The sequence below is a fragment of the Sinocyclocheilus anshuiensis genome, unplaced genomic scaffold (assembly GCF_001515605.1).
Source record: "Sinocyclocheilus anshuiensis isolate Anshui unplaced genomic scaffold, SAMN03320099.WGS_v1.1 scaffold352, whole genome shotgun sequence".
Classification (NCBI taxonomy): domain Eukaryota; kingdom Metazoa; phylum Chordata; class Actinopteri; order Cypriniformes; family Cyprinidae; genus Sinocyclocheilus; species Sinocyclocheilus anshuiensis.
Window position 1 is genome coordinate 177,443 of NW_015557093.1, and position 21,648 is coordinate 199,090.

At 36.9% G+C, this 21,648-nt stretch overlaps 3 protein-coding genes across 4 annotated transcripts in view; 1 reads left to right on the forward strand and 2 right to left on the reverse strand.

The window, feature by feature from the left end:
- Window positions 1–11,222, reverse strand: part of LOC107677382 (nuclear cap-binding protein subunit 1) — a 21,027-nt gene extending 9,805 nt beyond the window's left edge. The window contains exons 1-20 of the mRNA XM_016472265.1: window positions 11,022–11,222; window positions 10,317–10,408; window positions 10,135–10,235; window positions 9,875–10,031; window positions 9,676–9,783; window positions 9,479–9,600; window positions 8,249–8,318; window positions 7,592–7,807; window positions 6,528–6,625; window positions 6,344–6,407; window positions 3,966–4,076; window positions 3,753–3,817; window positions 3,168–3,230; window positions 2,985–3,059; window positions 2,767–2,870; window positions 2,436–2,558; window positions 1,141–1,243; window positions 861–954; window positions 658–761; window positions 460–577 (exon numbers count right to left, since the gene is read on the reverse strand). Of these exons, the coding sequence (XP_016327751.1) occupies window positions 460–577; window positions 658–761; window positions 861–954; window positions 1,141–1,243; window positions 2,436–2,558; window positions 2,767–2,870; window positions 2,985–3,059; window positions 3,168–3,230; window positions 3,753–3,817; window positions 3,966–4,076; window positions 6,344–6,407; window positions 6,528–6,625; window positions 7,592–7,807; window positions 8,249–8,318; window positions 9,479–9,600; window positions 9,676–9,783; window positions 9,875–10,031; window positions 10,135–10,235; window positions 10,317–10,408; window positions 11,022–11,055 (2,022 nt within the window). The 5' untranslated portion in view covers window positions 11,056–11,222. The remainder of the gene's footprint in view (window positions 1–459; window positions 578–657; window positions 762–860; window positions 955–1,140; window positions 1,244–2,435; window positions 2,559–2,766; window positions 2,871–2,984; window positions 3,060–3,167; window positions 3,231–3,752; window positions 3,818–3,965; window positions 4,077–6,343; window positions 6,408–6,527; window positions 6,626–7,591; window positions 7,808–8,248; window positions 8,319–9,478; window positions 9,601–9,675; window positions 9,784–9,874; window positions 10,032–10,134; window positions 10,236–10,316; window positions 10,409–11,021) is intronic.
- Window positions 11,223–11,576: 354 nt separating this feature from the next.
- Window positions 11,577–19,915, forward strand: LOC107677383 (thiosulfate sulfurtransferase/rhodanese-like domain-containing protein 2). 2 transcript variants are annotated; one of them, XR_001632833.1, is made up of 10 exons: window positions 11,577–11,949; window positions 12,034–12,314; window positions 12,387–12,495; window positions 12,570–12,692; window positions 13,012–13,117; window positions 13,320–13,435; window positions 13,510–13,668; window positions 13,738–13,876; window positions 13,952–14,268; window positions 19,903–19,915. XR_001632833.1 is itself a non-coding variant. In XM_016472266.1 (9 exons), the coding sequence occupies exons 1-9, from the start codon at window positions 11,947–11,949 to the stop codon at window positions 14,182–14,184; spliced, it is 1,269 nt and encodes a 422-aa protein (XP_016327752.1). In that variant the 5' UTR covers window positions 11,577–11,946; the 3' UTR covers window positions 14,185–14,314. The 2 variants fall into 2 exon arrangements, 1 of the variants encoding a protein (XP_016327752.1); XM_016472266.1 differs by lacking the exon at window positions 19,903–19,915 and having other exon boundaries at window positions 13,952–14,314.
- The window catches only part of LOC107677384 (60S ribosomal protein L26-like), a 4,343-nt gene continuing 840 nt past the window's right edge, over window positions 18,146–21,648 (reverse strand). Inside the window, exon 3 of the mRNA XM_016472267.1 lies at window positions 18,146–18,315. Within this exon, the coding sequence (XP_016327753.1) occupies window positions 18,187–18,315 (129 nt within the window). The 3' untranslated portion in view covers window positions 18,146–18,186. The remainder of the gene's footprint in view (window positions 18,316–21,648) is intronic.

Genomic DNA, 21,648 nt, shown 5'->3' on the forward strand with positions numbered 1-21,648 from the left:
AAAAATCGCAATTTGATATTTTCCCCCAAATCGCACAGCCCTACTAGGTAGGATGTAAAAAAAAACAAAAAACAAATGCAGTAATCCCTCCTCAACAGCATATGTTGTCTCAGGCACCAATTCAATGCTGTGGCTAGACATTGTGACCAACCAGAAGCCAAATTTCCAGTTGTCCGTCTGGTCTATCCTCACTAGTTGCTGGATGAGAAAGTGTGTTGGCTTAGGGCCGACACCTACATTATTACTACAGCAACCAATGTTGACGTTCCAGATACTAACTGTCTGCACTGCACAAACAAACGATGCAATGTAAGCCCTTACTAAAGTAACAGTGAAGAACAGGCAATCCCAAAGATCAGAATAGCAAAAAAAAACAAAAAAAACAAATCAGAGTGCTGTGGTTTGAACAAAAGCCCACATGCACAAGTGCCTTAGCAGTCAAAAATATTTTTTCTCTACCTTTTTGTTGTGTTGCTTCTCCAGCTTTACTTTTGCCTCATCCAACTCGTTCTGAATCTTCTGCACGTGTTTGTTCATCTTCCGGATGGTGGAATGTAGAATCTCCCACACATAAAACCTGCATAGACCCAATGAACGTAAATCAGTTACAGCTGCAGTGACCTCCCCTGCACAAGTAAGTGTGTTCTGCAGGTTTACCTGGTGAAATCATGAGCCATTTCGGGAGAAAATATCCAGTTGGCCACAGCTGCACAGTCCACAATCTGGGTCCGTATCAGCTTGTCCACCAACACTGAGATCATCTGAAAGAGTACAATGACAGCATGAGCTCTTATAAATGCCATGGCTGGCGTGCAAACAAACAATACAACATATAAAATATGATGTCTGAATGATCCCACCTGAGGATGGTTCCTCCAGAACTCATACAGAACCCTGAGGATGTGCAGTTTCCCCTCATCGCTGTCTGTAAGGGTCTTCAGAACCTCATGGAACCTGAGAGAGAAAATAAACACGTCCATTGCCGTTTACCAGAAGAACGGCACCTGAGCATTTAACAAGCTTTGATACGTTCTCAATGATCTGTGCTTTTAGCAATTACAGGCAGTGTTTGTGAGCAGGAGAGGGAGCACGGAGCCAGCTGCTGGCAGGCCTGTGTGGGGTTTGGCAGGAGATACTCACTTGGCCAGGGCACTGAAGGAATGACTGAAAGACTTCGCAGCCAAATGGAGCAGCGTCTGCAGGAACACTTCAATCTTTAGAGGGTTGAAGCCATCGCCCCCGTCTGGATAGAAAGGAGAAGTGTGGTTACATACAGAAAACCACGCATTTACATTCACTCACTTAGGAGATGCTTTTATCCAAAGCAATATACAAATGAGGAACAATCTGTAATAAGAGCCAAATATACTCATAATACACAATGCCAAGTTGAAATTTGCTGCCGTGGTTTATTTGTATGTTCCTTTTAAATTACCCTGAAGTATTATTCACTGTACTTATGAGTTTGTTTGTTGCTTTTTTGTTTCCTTTTTTTATTTTCTTAGTATTTACATTCAAGGTCTGTGATGTTATGATTAAAAAAAAAATAAATAAATAAAAAATAGCTACTTCTACCTGATTTAACCCATATAAATTAGTTTTGCAGGTATAAAGTAATGTATATAGGTTGGTTCAGTGATGTTAAACAATATCTTTTACTCAAATAACACCAGTTAATAACCTATTTTTTCCAGTGTAATTTCCAAAAACCTCTGAGTCCTTTAAGTAGACCAACCATTTAGAATAAATAATTAAAATGAATAACATTCATAAAATTAATAATAACAATCAATGAAAGATAAATACAAATAAAATAAAAATGCTTTTGAAAAGTCTCTTGCTCATAAAGGCTGTATTTATTTGTTCATAACAGTGATATTGTGAATTACTACTACAATTTAAATTAACGTTTCTATATTCATGTTTAAAAATACAATTTATTTCTGTAATGGCAAAGCTGAATTTCCACCAGTCTTCAGTGATACATGATTCTTCAGAAATCATTGTATTATAGCGACTTTTTCAGGATTATTTAATGAAATGTATATAATGTATATGTATATATGCGTATATACGTAATTCATAATGCATGTAGCATTATGAATTACGTACATAAATATTAAATACGTTATAAATATTTAGTTAATTTATTGAATATCTTTAACAATTATCTATTTAAATTCAATTGATAGCCCTAGACCAGGACCACTTTCCTGCTGAGTTTAGCTCCAAAATCAAACACACCTGAACAAGCTAATCAAGGTCTTCAGTATTACTACAAAGTAGCAGGTAGGTGTGTTTAATCCAGGTTGGAGCTAATCTCTGCAGGAAAGTGGATCTCAAGTTCCAGAGTTCAGGACCCCTGCCCTAGACTAGATGTTGGACCATGATTGGCAAGTGGCTTAATGTCATATGAGACCAAAAGGCAGACCCACCATCATCATCATCCTGGTTTGGATTAGGGACATCTTTTAGAACAATAAGAATCTCCTCATTAGATGCCCGGTTTTTGATAGCGTTACCCACTGTAGTTGCCATAGCTAATCCTGGTAATGAACCTGAACCAAATTAAAAGACAAAGACAAACAACATTACACAACTATACTGAAAGATAATATAATACAGCTGCAAAATAATAAATAATAAAACAGTGGAAGTGGTCGGTTGTCACTATGAGAACGTAAAATTGAAGACATGTATACATGCATGCATATAAATATAAATGTACACATTGAATCACAAATGTGTTCGTGAGCACGAACATACTGTCAGCCTCCTCTCCATATTTATAGCTGCACACAGGGTCAGCTGGGATCAGGGCAGAGAAACTCGGAGGAACAATGTCCACTATCCGCTGATGATACGACAACCTGCATGTTCATAATCAAGGCTCAGTGTAATAAACATAACAGCATGCATTAACTGGGTCCAATTAGCAATTATAAAAAGCAATGCAACTTAATAAAGAGATGTGTGAAATTTACCTCATACACTTATCCAAAACCTCTTTAACGAACTTGGGTTTAGGCTTTTCAATATCTTGAGTCAAGCAGTCAGCCCTGAAGAGATCAAAATTCAATACTCAATACAATTCACAACTTTTTAAACACAAACAGACAATGCACAGCATGTACAAATAATTCCCAGAGGAAACAGCTCATCCTCACCAGTCATCCCAGCTCCATCTGAACTGGAAGTTACTCAGATGATGGGAGAACCAGTTGATGAGCCTGAAACAGAATAATCCACCATATTAAAGAAACATTAAAGGGACAAAAGCTTTGAAGTTTCTCAAGCCTCTTTGAAGTCAATGTTGCTAACATTTCTTTTTTACTGTAGTAAGAAAAGTTTTACTTTTAATGAGGATTCAATTCAAAGTCTGTTATCAGAATTCAACTTGGTAACTTTACTTTCTCAGGATGAGATATATTATTTAAACCCAAAACCTGTATAAGTTTCTTTCTTATGTTGAACACAAAAGATATTTTGAAGAACCAAACAGTTGTTGGTCCCCAATGACTTCTATAGTAGGGAAAATAATACTGTTGAAGTCAATGGGGACCATCAACTGTTTGATTACCAGCATTCTTCAAAATATCTTCTTTTATGTTCAACATAAGAAAGAAACTCATACAGGAAATACAGGAACAGCATGAGGGTGAGTAAATGACAATTTTCATTTTTGGGTGAACTATCCCTTTAACAAAAGGGAATGGCTTAGCCAACTATTCAACTTCAAATTGAAGACTCACCGGTCTATGCAGGTTGTGTTCATTGTGTCCAGCCTCATATACATCATTTCTGTGGCTTGAGCAAGCTGAATAATGGCAGGTTAAAGAAAACTACAACAGTAGGGGACACTTATGTTACCAAAAGTTTAAATTTGAGACAGCTGTGGCACAATGTGAAGGAGGAATCAGTTAAAAACACAAATTCGCATGGTTTTCCGTCAGTATGAAGGATACAACTTGTGGTAAAGAGCCCGGTTGCAGTTTGCAGAGCTCAATGAGTAACGCAGTGTACATGACATCAATATGAGGAGGACTCGGCAGCTGGAATAACTCACCAAATATCACCTACAGAGATACAGATATAGCATTAACTGAAATAACTTATTTAAAGCCCTATTCAGACGGGACTAGTTTTCTAAACTACGCTTGAGTTTCGTTTCTTGTCACCCGACATCTGTGATTTTCATGTACCAATTAGGACAGAACTAACATCTCTGTGGGAGGGTCTGTTTTGTACATCTGGGCATCGCAGAGATCACACACTCTGTATGCGTACATTGCATATAGTCATTCGGATTGATTACCATTAAATATAATCACAGGTTTATTACAAATGCCATGGTTAAGCTATGGCTAGTATAGCAAAACCATGGTTAATTTGTGGTTACTTTAACTATTTTATTTTTGTATTTATTTAGTAAACCCATGTTTCATTTTTGTAAAGGTACATACAGTAATGTAATTAAAAATGTAATTGAGTGCAGAAATGAAAGGTGAGTAATCTTACGACCAGGTCTTTCTCTCCCTCCAGTGAGACTTGATTATGCAGTGCAGGTTCTCCTCAATCACAAAGCGCTCAACTGAATGACTTCCAGGCATCACAGGCCCCTGACGACAGACAAAAACACACTTACATATACAAACAGCATCCACAAGAATATGGAACGCAACCAATTTTAAGCAAATTAAAAATTAATAAAACTGAATATACATCACAGTTCAAAAGTTCGGGGTCAGTGGGATTTTTTTACAGAAAGGATGGATTAATTTGATCAAAAGTGACAGGAAAGGCATGTATAATGTTACAAAAGATTTCTTTCAAATAAATGCTTTTGAACTTTCTATTCATCAAGGAATTCTGAAAACTATGTAGCATTATTTCCACAAAATAATAAGCAGCACAACTATTTTCAACATTGGTGCTAAAGAATTTAATTAATGGCAATTAAAAGCCATTTCAAATAAATGCTTTTGAACTTTCTATTCATCAAAAATTCTGAAAACTATGTAGCATTGTTTCCACAAAATAATAATCAGCACAACTATTTTCAACACTGATGCTAAAGAATGCAATTAAAGACCTTTAAATAAAAACGCATTTTCATGTTTTTAAAGGATTATGCATTTTTTCCTCTGATGTCCCATTTAGGGTTGGGCCGGTAAACTGATAGACATCACGATGTTGTGCCGGCATCGTGATCCCCCCCCCAATACCGTGTTCGGAAAGAAAATAACATGTAGGCGTAACCCCTAAAGGGAATAAATACGAGATGGGAGGAAAATATATATTTCAATATTTTTCCTCGCAGGTATATAATTGGGTATACTACATATATATTTCGGCATCAGGGAGCCACTATTATACCTGGCATTGAAACTGGCATCATGCTTTTGAATGCACGATCGCTTTTAGTTTTACTTTCGAGATCGCAGGGTACTCTGTTTATACTATGGAGCGGCAGTACTTGCCACACATTTTACAAGATTATATGTTTGTCAGTGGTACTGAGGATCTGCAAATCATTCGCCATCGTTCTCAGTCATCTCTCCTCACTCTGTTTATGTGTTAAGTGAAATTTTATGTACTGTAGGATGTAACAGGCAACCGTCGGGGATTTGTCATGTCGCACCGCATCCAGTGTAGACCGCATCACTGATTATAATGAGTTCTATAGACTAATCTATATATAATAAATCTCTATTATAGATCAGTGGTTCTATAGTATTTTGTCACAGCATGTGTTGTAGACACGGTGTTAAGAATCGTGTTTTCCCTTATAAGGATTCACGCTTCGGGCACACCCCCTAACTCTTCACCCACAGAGTGCAGAAATGAAGGTGAGTAATCTTACCTGACGCTGATGTTACAGTAGCCAGTCTTAAGAGTTTACGTGATTTGGTTATTATTTTTTCATTTCTTTGCCATGAGGCAAACATATCAAAAATGCACGCAGTAGTAACAGCGTCTACGGTAGTTCACGTTGGCCAAAACACACAATGAAACGCGTTGTGAAAAAAATCTTGTCTGCAATCAGACATTCGCATTTGGACAGGATAAGTTTTCTCAGAGGATCACGAAGTTTGCTGAAAAACAGTAGATAATTTGCTCGTGAATTATTACAGAGGTTGTTTGAGAAAAACACTGATGTGGCAGATTCGGACAGGATTAAAACCGCAAAGTACGTCTACGAAACACAAATTCCTCGAAAGACCCCCTGTAAAACTAGTCCCGTCCGAATAGGGCTTAAGTGCCCATTTACTGCACTAACAGTAGCTAATATATTTTGCCATATTATCAAATAAAAAATGACCAGCATCACATTCTTATTTACCTCCACAATATGGTAGTTAAGGGGAATCTTGTTTTTTCCAGGGTAGCTGAGCAATTGGGCAGCACTGAAAGAGCAAAAGAAAGAGGAAAAAAACAACACTTGAAGGCCAAGTATGTAGGCTAAGTTTAAAAAAAAAAAAACTAAAAGCAAAAAGTAATGCTATCAGCATATGAAAAGAACTGACCAGGTCTTCCTCTCCCTCCAGTGAGACTTGATGATGCAGCGCAGGTTCTCCTCAATCACAAAGCGCTCGACTGAATGACTTCCTGGCATCACTGGCCCCTGACAACAGACAGACATAAACACACTTACATATACAAACAGCATCCACAAGAACATGAAACTAAACAAATTTAAAATAAATTAAAATAAAATTAATCAAACTGATTATGCATTACCTTTTTTTAAGAAATAATACTTTTATACAAGGATGGATTAAATTGATCAAAAGTGACAGGAAAGGCATTTATAATGTTACAAAAGATTTATTTCAAATAAATGATTTTGAACTTTCTATTCATCAAAGAACATGTAGAATGTAGAAAAATACGAGATGGGAGGAAAATATATATTTCAATATTTTTCCTCGCAGGTATATAATTGGGTATACTACATATATATTTCGGCATCAGGGAGCCACTATTATACCTGGCATTGAAACTGGCATCATGCTTTTGAATGCACGATCGCTTTTAGTTTTACTTTCGAGATCGCAGGGTACTCTGTTTATACTATGGAGCGGCAGTACTTGCCACACATTTTACAAGATTATATGTTTGTCAGTGGTACTGAGGATCTGCAAATCATTCGCCATCGTTCTCAGTCATCTCTCCTCACTCTGTTTATGTGTTAAGTGAAATTTTATGTACTGTAGGATGTAACAGGCAACCGTCGGGGATTTGTCATGTCGCACCGCATCCAGTGTAGACCGCATCACTGATTATAATGAGTTCTATAGACTAATCTATATATAATAAATCTCTATTATAGATCAGTGGTTCTATAGTATTTTGTCACAGCATGTGTTGTAGACACGGTGTTAAGAATCGTGTTTTCCCTTATAAGGATTCACGCTTCGGGCACACCCCCTAACTCTTCACCCACACCCCTCCCCCTGCCGATGTCATCGTCCATCGCGATGTTTCACTGTAGACATCGTCCGATGCCAATTTTGTAGACATGGCCCAACCCTAGTCCCATTATAGATCCAGTTGAAAAATTAGGACTAGATTTGAAACATTACTGCACCTCTGGGGCATCAGTGTAGTCGAACATGCGGAAGACGACGTGGGGCATGGGGTAGACAGCGTCATCAGAGTGGGCTGGAGGTGTGAAAGGGGGCAGGTTGTGCTGCAGGGCTTCACACAGCACGCTGTCAAATGCAATATAAGGCCGCAGGATGTGACGCTCCTGCCAGCGGTCTTTCTTCAGCTTCTGCACCTGAGCCCAGAGACAGTCCAGATACTGCACAGAGAGACACAGAAGAAATTAATTACAGTGAAAGGACAGAGCAGCTCTCAACTGGTGGGTTCTAAGTCTGTTCTGATAGGGTCACTGACAAGAAAAGGGGGGAGGGGAATTATAAATAAATATATATTTGTATACAAACACACATACCTAGAATGAATCAAATGTGACAAAGAGAAAGCACCTTCCATATCATTTGTTTGATAATGTCAAAAGTTCTGCATCTAACCAAACTCTACGGTAGTCAAATTAGTGGGAATCCAAAATGGGCTGGTTGCAAGACAAACCCATCCTCAAAATACATGAATAAATACATGGAAAATACAACCCAAATTGCATTAACAACTGCATTGAGAATAACTGTGATTGATATTTTGTTAGTGCTTATAGATAAGGTGATGAGGCTGGAATAGATGAAGCCTGTTTTCGGACTCTCACCTCTTCCTGTGGGTGGGGCTTTTCTGCGGTCCACACCTGCAGCATAGGAACATGAGTCTTTTGACGCCGCCTGTAACAAAACCCAAATCATGACATTTCACAGCAGACTCCTCTGTATTTTCTGTAATCTACTTGCATAACCACATTTGAGCCGTCAAACATCATAATATCAACAAAGAAAAATAAGGTACAAGTTATTGTTTTAAAGACAACATGGTATCAAAACTAGCACATTATTCTATCAGTACACACACACATACATATATACATATATATAAATAAAGTTTTTTAACCCTTTAAAGCCTACTGTATCAGATTCAGGCTTCTAAATTATACTCAATCAAAACTTTGCTGAAAAACTTCCTACATTCTGTCATCTGATTGATTATAGTAGCTATATGCTTATACTTTTTATAAAGACCTTTTAGCATAATTCTAAACACATCCAAGTCAGGTTGTAGTTCACACGTCTTTTTACTGTAAAATCTATGATGATTTTTATATACAAAAAGTAAGAATAACTTTTATATTGTTAGTAACTGTTCAAGATGAACACTTACTGGACTGGTGCAACCCAAGTTTACTTGATTATCCATATATCATTTTTTAGAAATCATGTTAAATAAAGTATCAAATATGATAGATCAAATACATTTAATGAATATTTATTTAAATCATCATTGTATTGCACTGCATTATATGTTCTGCATCATATGATCTTTAAAACTAAGCTTTAAAATATGATATTACTAAGATATTATTTGGAGAAATAGACTGACAACTGATATTTTTAAATGCATTTTATTTATGTAGTCTACTATTCTATTATATAGATCTGAACTGATTTACATTACAAGCAAAACAAACAATCAAAATTACATCTTAACTTTTGGCCATATAAACATTAGAATACTTAAAATATCAGAATAAAATTGTTTTTCCCATCCTTGAGTATGAGCTTATTTTTATTTATATTGTTAGATCTTTTACAAACTTTTTGTCTAAAAGTTCAATAAACGTATTGCTATTTTTTTTTTCCAGACTAGTGCTTAATATGTAAGGCTTTACAGAGTTAATATCATAGCCTAACATGTTTCAAATCCTGATGGTTCTACATTATTTCTCCATGAATATTACCGGGAAATATACGACACTACAAAAGATAATGTGTTGCATCTTGCATCTTTTTGTGCAAATGATAGTAATTTCACAGCTGAAAGAGGAACCTACTTTAAATATCCCTCAATTTGGTTGAGCAAGCGATCCATTTCCACATCCTTCTTCTCATACAGCTCCTTGCCAACCCAAGGTAGACTGGACAGCACAACGTACACATACCAGTCAGACCGCACCTGTACAGACACATCTGTCAGCCTCACGATTATCTATGAATATGATCTGCTAGGGATGCTTAGGGTCATGTTCACCTGTGGTATGTCTTCTTCCTGCGTGACACTGACAAAGTTCTCAAACATAGCAACCATGGATGGAGCCGCGATGACATGACAGTTCACCAGGTCACTGAGAAAGCGCACCTGCAGTGCACATGATGAATTAAACACCATCAAAACTTAAAATAAAGTTGTGATGCATTTTTTTTTTTTATAAATGCTAAACAGCACAAACCAAGTAAACGGCCTCAGAGTAAAGGTTTGATTTTAGTGTCTCCTTAAGTTGTCGGATCATGGCCTCCACAAACTCTCCTCCAAAGTTGTAGTTGCGAGCGTTAAGAAGTCCCACTAGTGTTGTGTACACCGTTAACTTCTCTGGCAAAAGCCTTGCACTGCGCAAAAACAAACAAAGTGTTATATACAACATCCATTGCATAGTGAGATTCACTTTTGAAGCAAAAGGAAACATTGCACATTAAAATACAGGTCGCTTACACAGCACATGAGATGCGCAGGATTTTGCTTTTATAATTAGGAAGATCCGCCTCCAGGACACCAGCAAGACCTTCCAAATTGCTCTCTAAGGAGGACGTACTCTGGAAGAATATACATTAATCAGTTATGTCTAAAATAAAATAAAAACTTCTGCATGAGCAGTAAGATGTGCGAGACTATACCTTCTCTCCCACTCGACATATCAGCGACTCCAAGCGGTCTTCAATCTCAATGGGTTCAGACGTCCTCCTCCGTTTGTGAGGCTGGGAGCCGGCTGGAATGGAAAAACTCAAGCATATGAGTCTTATAGGTGAACTTTTAGCTAACTTTGAAATTGACCACGTATATTATCCTCTAACAAGTCTGCATGTTTGAAACAAATGAGAACATTTCTTTTAATCAAAGTGGACAGTGTTATCAGAACAAAAACAGCCAAATAACTAAAAAACAAGCATTCAATTTGTCACTTCTAACATGAATGACAACACAATTAGCTGAATTATGTAGTGTAATTTTGAGACAATAAAAGACAAATATTTAATGGTAAATAAAAGTACTATGAGAGTTTTAAGAAAATGCAATGAAATAGTATTAAATAGTGCAAAGAGACTTGCATTCTGTCCTAAATTATCATAATCAAATTCAAAGCGCTTTATTTATCTGAAAGCTTCCTATCTGTTCGAAAAGTAACATTTAATTGGTTACTTGAGGCTTTTTTTAAATGCAAATACACTTAATGCAAATAAACAGACTACATATGCCAAATACTGCACCCTTCTGCTGCCATATTGTCAGAAAGTCTTTCATTTGCAATCATAAGAGTAAACAAACACACAATATGAAAATTACATAAACACATCTGTCAACCTGCATGCTAACTCACTCACCATCACTCTCATCGCTGTGCCTTCGCCTCGACATTTCTCAAATGCAATATTCAGACCGTTGAAATAGTATGGAAAAACCGCTACGCATACACTTTTTGGAACTATTTTAAATCCACTGAATTGCGTTTAGTAAAGCTTGCAGCTTTGAATGGTAACAGCCGTTAGCCACGCTAGAAAAATAAAAGCGGTTGATTTAAGGAGAGCACATCCGGGCTAACAGCTGCGTCAACGGAAACACGTGTATTGTTGCGATTCGTGGTGAGAAGTCCGATTCATCACCAAGAATCGTTTCTTTCGAGAACTTCGTTTTCAAAACAATTACTTATTTTACACAAGTAGGCTTATGATCCCTGGTATGCTGCAAAACTTGTATTCCTTGTGTCCTATTAGTTGTTCTTGCAGCGTAAAAAACACGCTTTAAACTTTCTATTTTAATAAGTGTGTTTATTGCTCGTCCCAGTTCAGTTTGTTGCAGCTATAATTTACCTGATAAATAGTCATTTAGAATCTGATTCAATTAAAAGATCCGAGTCAAAATAATTAATCATTCGCGAATCGGACACCGGTAGATGCGACTCATTTTATCTCTACAGCCATGAATGCACGTTTAGTTTTCTTCTATGTTTAGTTTTATTAACCTATCAGTGTTTAATAACCGGTCGAGGGTTAACGACATAAATTGCATTGCAAAAGGGTTACATTTCTTTATATGCAGGTTTTTAGGATGGTGTTTTGTTTTGAAAGTATTAGATTGTGAACTGTGATAGGTAATAGTTGGGTTTCTCTCAATTATTGGAGATCAGTATCACAATTATAATGGCAAGTATGCTTGTTGATTTGGACGTTGAGAGTCTTGGTCCAGAGGTCCATAAAGCAGACAAACCAGACTTCAGCAGCAAGGAAACTGTACCCTCATGTCAAGAAAATGGTGAGTACAGTGATCATTTTAAGTTACGCTTATTGATATGATGATTGTAGTGTTTAATAGCAGTACTTTCCCCATGGTGTTTAGACATTTGCGAAATTTGTGGCATCCAAGAAAGTTCGTCCAACCTGTGAAAACAGCTCACCAGCTCTTTGGCACTGCTGTGGACAGTCATTCAAAGAGTCATCATCAATCCACAAACATATTGCCAACAGCCATGCCAGTGAGATTCACCAGCTGACCACTGAGACACTGGACGTGATGCTCCACCAGGCTCACAGCGAGGAAGAGTCCATTCATGAAGAATCAACAGATGTATCATCCTGGATCCCTAATACAAGCCATATCCCAGAGGATGACCTCATCAAGTACGTATGTGCATTGATTGCATGTTTCTGATATCATCTGCTCTGCTTATATGAAGACTTCCTCTGTTTTAGGGGTCCAGGTGAAGTTCTGCTGTATTACTGCTACTGTCAGTTAAATGATCCTCAGATCATTTGTCAGTGGCAGAAAGAGCTTTGTTTAAAACTTAAACTAACAGGCAAGGTAAATAAAAGCAAAGCAAAATTTGTTCCAGATTTTTATTGCCATTTTACTGGATTGAGGTTGTTCTTCTCCAGGTACGAGTGGCTACGGAAGGTATCAATGGAACGGTTGGTGGCACCAAAACAGCCACTAATCTTTACATCAAGGCAATGCTGTCACATCCAACCTTCAAAATAATGCAAGTACAGGATTTTAAGGTAAAGTATCTGTGCCACTGTCCAGAATAACACTGGTAAGATGCATAAAATTAATTAAAATAATGCTCATAATAATCCGAGATTTAATTTTAGTGGTGCTTAGAGATTATGAGACTGACTGACAATTAAAGTGGCATATGTTTGTCAGGAAAGAGAAATGATAATACTTAATTTAACCAACTTTTAAAGTTTTGGCACTTCAGGTAAAGGGAGATGTTAAAGACATAAGATTTTTTTCTAAGATGAAAGATGGGGTCTGAATCCCCCATAATAACTAGTGTCTAAAATCACCTATGCTCTTCACTGACTTTTCCCTCAGAAAAGTGAAGGAGGTGCAGCGTGCTTTTCTGATTTGAAGGTTGGTGTTTACAAAGAAATTGTCCCGATGGGTGTAGATCCAGCTATCGTTTCCTACAGATTGGCTGGTAAGAGAAACACTTTACAACTTGCTTGATACATAGTACGATTGTTTATTCAGTGTGCCTATTTAAATATATTATTTAAATTTCAAAAGCTGGAGGTTAGGTGTTTTTTGAAGATATTAATACTTGTATTCAGTAAAGATGCATCAAATTATGTACAATATATTAATCTATTGTATTCATGCGAATGTTGTACTTCAAAAAGGAATACACTTGGAACCAAAGGAATTTCACAAAGAAGTGAAGGCGTTTGTGGAAAATCAGTCCTTGGGCAATGATACAATACTACTGGACTGCAGAAACTTTTACGAGAGCAAAATTGTAAGTAGTTTGAAAGTCATTGATCCCAGAACTGTATGTACATTACAGCTAATAATAGTTCAGTATGTTCTCAGGGTCAGTTCAATCAGTGTTTGGCCCCCAACATCCAGAAATTCAGCTACTTCCCAGACTACGTGGATAAAAATTTGGATCTCTTCCGGGACAAAAAGGTTCTGATGTACTGTACAGGAGGCATCCGCTGTGAGCGAGGCTCGGCTTATCTCAAATCAAAAGTAAGTCTGAATGGGAAAAAATTACATATCTTTGTAATGCCATTCTCAAACATGAGTATTATTCTTCAGAATGTATGCAAGGAGGTGTACCAGCTGCAAGGAGGCATTCACAAATACTTAGAGCAGTTCCCCGATGGCTTCTACCACGGTAAACTCTTTGTGTTTGATGACCGTTATGCCATCGCATTCAATGAGGACGTCATTTCAGGTGTGTACTCGTGCAAGTTTTTCAAAAGTGATTGTATGGAGTGACAAACTTAACATTTACTTCTCCTTTCCCCAGAGTGCAGATACTGTAGTTGCCCGTGGGATCAATATCAGCTGTGCTCCACAGACTTCTGCTGCCAGCTGGTTCTGTCGTGCACCACCTGCAGAGAGCATGGCCTGACGGCCTGCTGTCCTGTGTGCCAAGCCAAAGAGCAAAACCACAGCGACGTCTCCTCCGATGGGCTTTCTCACCGAGAGGAATGCGAATGCACGATGTCACGTCCCAAAATACCCAAAGATACATTATGACAAACTCAGTGAGTTGAAAATCATCTTAGATGGCCTGCAACTTTGTGTGATTTTAAGAAGTCTGCAAAATGCTTTTTTAAAACTGTTGCAAATCATTCTCATTCTTAATTTTATTTGACATTTGAAATCATGCATACAGTGGGTACGGAAAGTATTCAGACCCCCTTAAATTTTTCACTCTTTGTTATAAAGAGTCATTTGCTAAAATCATTTAAGTTAATTTTTTTTCCTCATTAATGTACACACAGCACCCCATATTGACAGAAAAACAGGACGTGTTAATTTTTCCAACAAAAATCAGGTCATTCAACTCAAACTATACAGAGACAAAGGTGATGTACATATACACACATAAAGACAAAAACACAATATTTAATTGCATTTCCTCGAACATGAGATCAAATTAATAAAAACAACACAAACTGTCATGGTGGTCATTCTTTGCATAAGAGAACAGCATGTAAAGCTTCAGTTAAATAGAGTTTACCAACGATTTGGCCATTTACAAGTTTCCGGCATCTGCAAAGAAGTGAACAGGAAAACATTTAAATAATTTACATAATGAAAGATGTTAGTGGACTTTATTTATCCACCTTATTCTTCAACACGGAAGTAAGCCTAAGGGTGAGAAACTGTTTGCACTACAAACCAGTGTGTTCATAATTAAGATAATGCATTCAAATAATATGGTAAGACACCAATTTGCAATATCAAGCAGCAAAACGACCTGTTTTGTACAGCTAAAAATAGCTGGACACGGATGAGACCGGAAGCCAGACCCATAAAATTTACAAATGGCCGTGCCTGCTCTTACGGGAAAAATAAGGTGGATAATGTAAAAAGGATGATCTGCTAACCTGCTTTGTAAAGAAACAATTGGACCCTACTGCCAGTGTTGGTTGAGGTACCAGATGGTATCGTTGGTCAGTACTGGTCCAAACAACGGATTCAGCTGTGACAGAATAGCAATCAGCCAGCTGAAACATATCCAAAAGTACAGAGTGAAGAGCATGACAGTCAAAATTAAATATCGCCAAGAGACTGAATTCAAGAACAAATGTGGCAGCAAAAATATGGTCTGCACTGCCTAGTGGCTGTTAGAGAACAAACACGATCATATTTCTTCAAAATAATAAATAATTCACATCAAAGTGGGACAGTTCAGACCTATTATGATCTTATTTAACACATTTGTAAAATATTATTTGTAAGTTTATGATCTGAAACTGGAGTAAACTGCACATGAAATGGCCTGGATGTGCTGTATTTCTTTTCTAATCAATACTGGAGTTGCCCAAAGGCTGTGTTTGACTTTCAGCTGATACAGAATAGAACAATCTCTCTATTTTACCATATTAAAAAGCAGCATTTACTATTGAGTCTCTTTAGAAATGTGTAACAAAGATAATTTAAAGGCAATGTACTTACAAAAGGTAGCAACAGACTGCAGTTAGTACCAGCATTGTCACAATGACTCTAAAATGGTAAAAAAAAAAAAGATATTTAACACTTCTTATGAATAAATAACATATTACAGATATAAATAACACGTATTATGAATAAAACATTTAAAATAATCATGGATGTGTAAATATGTTTCTTTAAAGGGGTCATATGATGCGATTTCAAGTTTTCCTTTCTCTTTGGAGTGTTACAAGCTGATTGTGCATAGATAAGATTCCTGCAGTTGCAAAGACTAAAGTCTCAAAATCAAAGAGATATTCTTTATCGAAGTTACGACTCTGCCACGCCCCCCTAAAACGGCTCGTTCTAACACGCCCCCACATATCTAACTATTGACTGTTCAAATGCGGAGTTTTGCACATGGTGTGTGTGTTCGTGTGTGAGAGAAAGAGAGAGAGACAGCGTCACATCACAGTGGAGTCAGCTGTCTTAACCGTGGCTTGTGTACTGCAAACATATACCAGCTTCATCACTGTGTCTGTCACGCGACTCTGTTCCCCTTTCGGGCTCTGTCTTTACATTTATTTTGAAAGATGAAGCTCGCGATTATGGTAAGGGGCGTTACATTTCCGACGAGTGCTTGCGGTGTTCGGCCAATCACAATGCACTGGGTCAGCTGGCCAATCAGAGCAGACTGCGCTTGTCGGAAGGAGGGACTTTGTAGAAAACGAAGCGTTTGAGAGAGGCGGGGCATAGAGGACCTACAATAATGTACAGTATTTGAAAAATAATGTGTTTTTTGAACATTAAAGCATGTCAACATATTCTGTTACACCAAATACACAAAATAATGATCTTTAAAAAAGCATCATATGACCCCTTTAAATCACCCTTGTGCACTTGGCACAGTCACATGATCCAGACATTCATATAATTATTTTACAAATAAAATTGAACATATTTGCTTTTAATTTGTGCTAGATACTTTACATTTGAATTTAATGTATTTCCTATTGTCACACAAGTCAAATAACAAACTTTATTTTATTGTGACGCTCACTTTTTGGCGTTCGTAATGTCTTCCTGAAAAAAAACGATAAACTGTATCGTTTAAGAACATATTTTTGTTAATAAAGTCTTTGGCTTTATAACATTTCAATTACATCGATAACCAGAGGCTCGTAAAGTTGGTTTAATACAGTAAACTTTCGTTTAAGGAAATGCTAATGTTGCTCACCCTCGATTCGGTCCTTTAGGAATAAACCAGGGAATAACTCCACCAATAAGACCCCAAAACAAAGTCATAACTGACATAGCTATCACAAACGATGTGGCCGCCATGATATTTGTTTGTAGGTCGAGGTTTAATAACTTATTTTCTATCAAATAAACTTCGTAGACTCCACAGCACTGCGCTCGCGCTACACACTGCCGTGTGCACGGTGATGGTCATGTGACTCCTCGGGCCCTGAACGTTCTGACATATGACTGACGTCTCACCTCTTCCTCTGCACTCACACCAACTGCACTAATCAACATTTGAAGTGGATCAAAACCTTTTATCAAAGTTGTCCTAAAACCAAAATGCGTTCTCGTCTTAGGACAACTTTGATCAACTTTTTTGAGCCACTTCAAATGTTGACTACCATAAATATACAGCCTTCTTTTGATATTGCAAAACGTTTGGCTTGGTACACAAAGTGCATTTTGTAGGGTATGTTCCCTGCATGTATTTAATCTCCTCCAGTCACATGAAACCTTTTCACCAGTATGAATTATTTAAAATGTCATCCGCTGACTTCTTGCATTGTTAAAACTAATTAGTGCAGCAATGCGAATTAAGGTTAGAACAGTTAACTAAAACCATAAGAACAGTATCGTTACTTGAAATAAAATAAGCATCAACTGAAATAAAAAGGAAAAATAACAACTTACTGAAGCTTTAATTTAGTTTATACATTTAAATATTATAAAACGTAAATAACTAAATCATTAAAAAAATAAGACAAAAACTCTTCAAATTTAAACTTAAAATATATATATATATAATTGTATTCCAATGATACTAAAATAACACTGCTGTGAAATACTCTTAATACCCTCTTTGGCACATTTCCAGTCATTTGTAATTAAAAAAAAATAATATAGAAATATATACTATATACTAGAAATATATCACTATAAAGATATGCATGACTACTTAGTGCCTGTAAGTCACAATTTTAAAATTTCCATATATTTTCATGGCACTGCTTTTGCTTCCTATGACAAAAAGACAACTGACAACACCCATCAGTTAAACAAGTGGCCATATAGGAAGTAGTTTTGTCTCATATCTGCGAAGCGTAAGAATTTCCCCAGATCTCATTTTTCTGTTTAGAAACCGGCTATTGCTCCAACTGTGATTTTCAGATGTTATATAAATAAACATTGATACCACTAAAGCAGAGCTTAAATCCAAATGCTCTCATTTCAAGTTCAATTTGGTAACAGCACTGCCATTTCAAACAAAAGCATCACTTTTATATAAAAGACAAAAGCACAGAAAGTGAAAAACTCAGGTTTTTACAGTCTTTTATTGTTAGCAAAAGAATAATTTCACTCCTGCATTTTCTCAATGGTCTCCTCCTTGTATTTGCCCTTATCCTTTCCGTCCTGTCGGGACTTGGCCTTGCGCTCAAGGATCTTCTTGCGATCCTTGTCGAGCTTTAGCCTAGTGATCACCACCTGAACAACAAAAAGATTAATTTCATGAACATTTCCATCAACATAAAATAGCACAAAATATGCAATTGATCAAAACTAATTACATCAGCTATAACAAAACAGTTAAGATGTCTAAAAGCATTTAATTGTTCATTGCATTTGCATTTCAGTAATATAGTTTGGACTTTAATTATGGATTGAATGATTTCTAAGTAATTTACAGCTGATAAGATTTTTTTTTTTAAATTAGTGCTACATTGACTACAGAAAACAGATAAAGGACTGTGGCATTCTCTTTTGCCATTAAGCACTTTTGATTTTGGCAGGAATACACATGCAGATGTTCAATACGTAGTTTACAAAAAAAGTCCTGACAAACGTGTCATCAAGCAGACTTTTGCTGGCAAACACAGGGATATCTGCGTGCAGTGACGAAAGAGGACACTGTTCATTTACATATACTACTGACACTGTAACAGTACAAAGCTGGTTGAAGAGCCTTTAACTAGCTCTATTACAAGTAACACATGCGATCCTGTATGCTTATGCATTTGCAAATTGGTGACATTGGCAAATCAAAAAGAACAATCAGACACTGTTTCAAACAAAGTAATCCATGATAACTGTAACTGTAAATATGCATATTTGGACATTTAAGTGTCATATAGAGCACTTGTTAAAACGCACCAATCAGTTATGAAACTGTTAAGACAGTTATGAAATGTGTAGTCAATCCAAGAGAGGCATGACAATTCAGCAGCACAGAGTTTGTTGTGATGCAATAAAACTAGTTACAGACTTCATGGTAGGGCTGGGCGGTATATCAAGTTTGTATACGCAGGGCTCGAAATTAACTTTTTTACTTGGTAGCACTGGTGCTCCCAACTGCGAAATATGTAGATTCGGTGGCGAACGCGGTTACCTGCAAACTCCGTCCCACAGGCTTTACAGTGAACGCAGTGCATAGAACCATTTTCATAGCGGAGTCACTAGAAGTCTTTCAACCACTATCCAGAAGGCACATACTCTGAACGTTTTTAGAGAAATGAAAACGGGTCGCACGAAAACAATTATATGCACTCGCACAAATGCTCCCAAATATATTTTGAGGTCGCACAGATTAAATTTCGGGAGCATATGCGACCAAAATGGTCGCAATTTCGAGCCTTGATACGATATATCGATATTTTCTTTATACGCTATACGATATGAGGCAATACCGTTTATATTGATTTATATTATACATTAGTTTGATACGAGCGCATCTGAAAATATAGGAGCGCATCTGAAAATATAGCGGAGGACACAGACAGAGCTGCTGTGGAGAAAGTGCACAATCCAGTTTTTTTTAAACATATGACAGGCTTTATATTAGCCATGGAAATAAGTGCATGAGCCTTCTGCTTTGGGATTCTCCGCTAAACTTCACAGACTTCAGTGAGCGAGTGCCACCGCGCGCGCCAAACAGATGGAGCTTAATTAAATATCAGCACAAAATTCTGACTAAAATATACATTTCACTGAAATATTTGTAGTTGGACAATAAATGTGATGTAAAATTTTAAACCTACAATTAAGTCTATTTTTATGATAGCACTGACTGTAAAGTGACTGTAATGGGGTAATCAAAATAGCCTAACACACCTCTGTGCCTTTGTTCTCACTTATTTTCACTTTTAAGTTTAGTGAATTGTATCTTCTGCTTTAAAAGCCTGATTTTTGTTTTTAGATTACAATGTTAGAATGAAATGTGATTTTAACCCTTTTTTGCACATAGTATAAAGGCTTACATGGTTACATTCACTTTATTTGTTTTCATAGCCTTTAATATGTATTGTTTTGGGCAGTAAGTGAAATATATTAAATACAGTTTTTTTTCATCCAAATACAAAAACGAAAATACTGAGATATATCCCGTATATCGCAAATCGGCCAAAAAAATACCGAGATATGAATTTTTGCCCATATCGCCCAGCCCTACTTCATGGTCTACCTTAAAATTGGATTTACCTGAAGCTTCAGTGCTACCAATGTAAAGGTCAAGAGTTAGTTTCCAAGGCAATACAAGAATTGGTCAAATGTGTATCATAAAAGCAATGCAAGTTGCTTTGGATAAAAGCGTCACTATCGGCAATGGACCCTTTTTTTTTTTTTAAAAGAGTAACTTTGCCAAAATTTCTCTATTGTAACCAACACATTAAAGGGTTAGTTCACCCAAAAATGAAAATTAGCTTGTGTTTTACTCACCCCCGAGGCATCCTAGGTGTATATGACTTTCTACTGTCATACACTGAAGCAGTTCCAGCGGATGACGCAGCACGTATGCGTTGCGTGATTAGTGACGAATGTAGGGAGAGAACAAAATGCCAGTCACGATTTAGAAGTACAAACAGAGGATTTGCAAAGAAAAATGTCGGAGGATTTCTATATAAACCAAGAAGAGACTGATTTTCCTTTGCTAAAGTAAGGAAACTTTGATTCCTTTGCTCTTATAAACAAACTCGAGAGATTAGCATATCTCAGAGGCGCGCACGCTGCGCATACGTGCTGCATCATCCACCGGAACTGCTTCAGTGTATGACAGTCAGCAGAAGTGAGAGAAAAGTGTTTATTACGTTTGAAATATGGATATTTTTCTTTCAAAAACACATGGATTCGCTACAGGGGGCCTTTATTCATCCCCTGGAGCCATCTGCAGCACGTTTTATTATGAATGCCCAAGCTTTGACGAATTTGACGACTTGTGGACTGTTCAACTGCAACACCCGCTGACTACAATGATAGAGCTTGGAATAGCCAGGACAATTTTTTAAATAACTCCGACTAGATTCGTCTGAAAGAAGAAAGTCATATACACCTAGGATGCTTCGAGGGCGAGTAAAACACAAGCTAATTTTCATTTTTGGGTGAACTAACCCTTTAAGTTCCAAACTCTACTGACAATATGACATTTATTAAATTATGCACATTTAATGTAATATTTTATGCATTTCATATTGCCCTTTACATCAAATCAGAATGTGTTAGAATGCGTTTATTAGCTGCCGTAAAGTCTTACTGAACAAAATCAATTAAACAGCATATCCTGTAAAACCTCTTAAACTGCATCAAAAATGAGATCAGCCATTCAGCTTTCTACAGGTGCATCTCAATAAATTAGAATGTCATGGAAAAGTTCATTTATTTCAGTAATTCAATTCAAATTGTGAAACTCGTGTATTAAATAAATTCAATGCACACAGACTGAAGTAGTTTAAGTCTTTGGTTCTTTTAATTGTGAAGATTTTGGCTCACATTTAACAAAAACCCACCAATTCACTATCTCAACAAATTAGAATACTTCATAAGACCAAT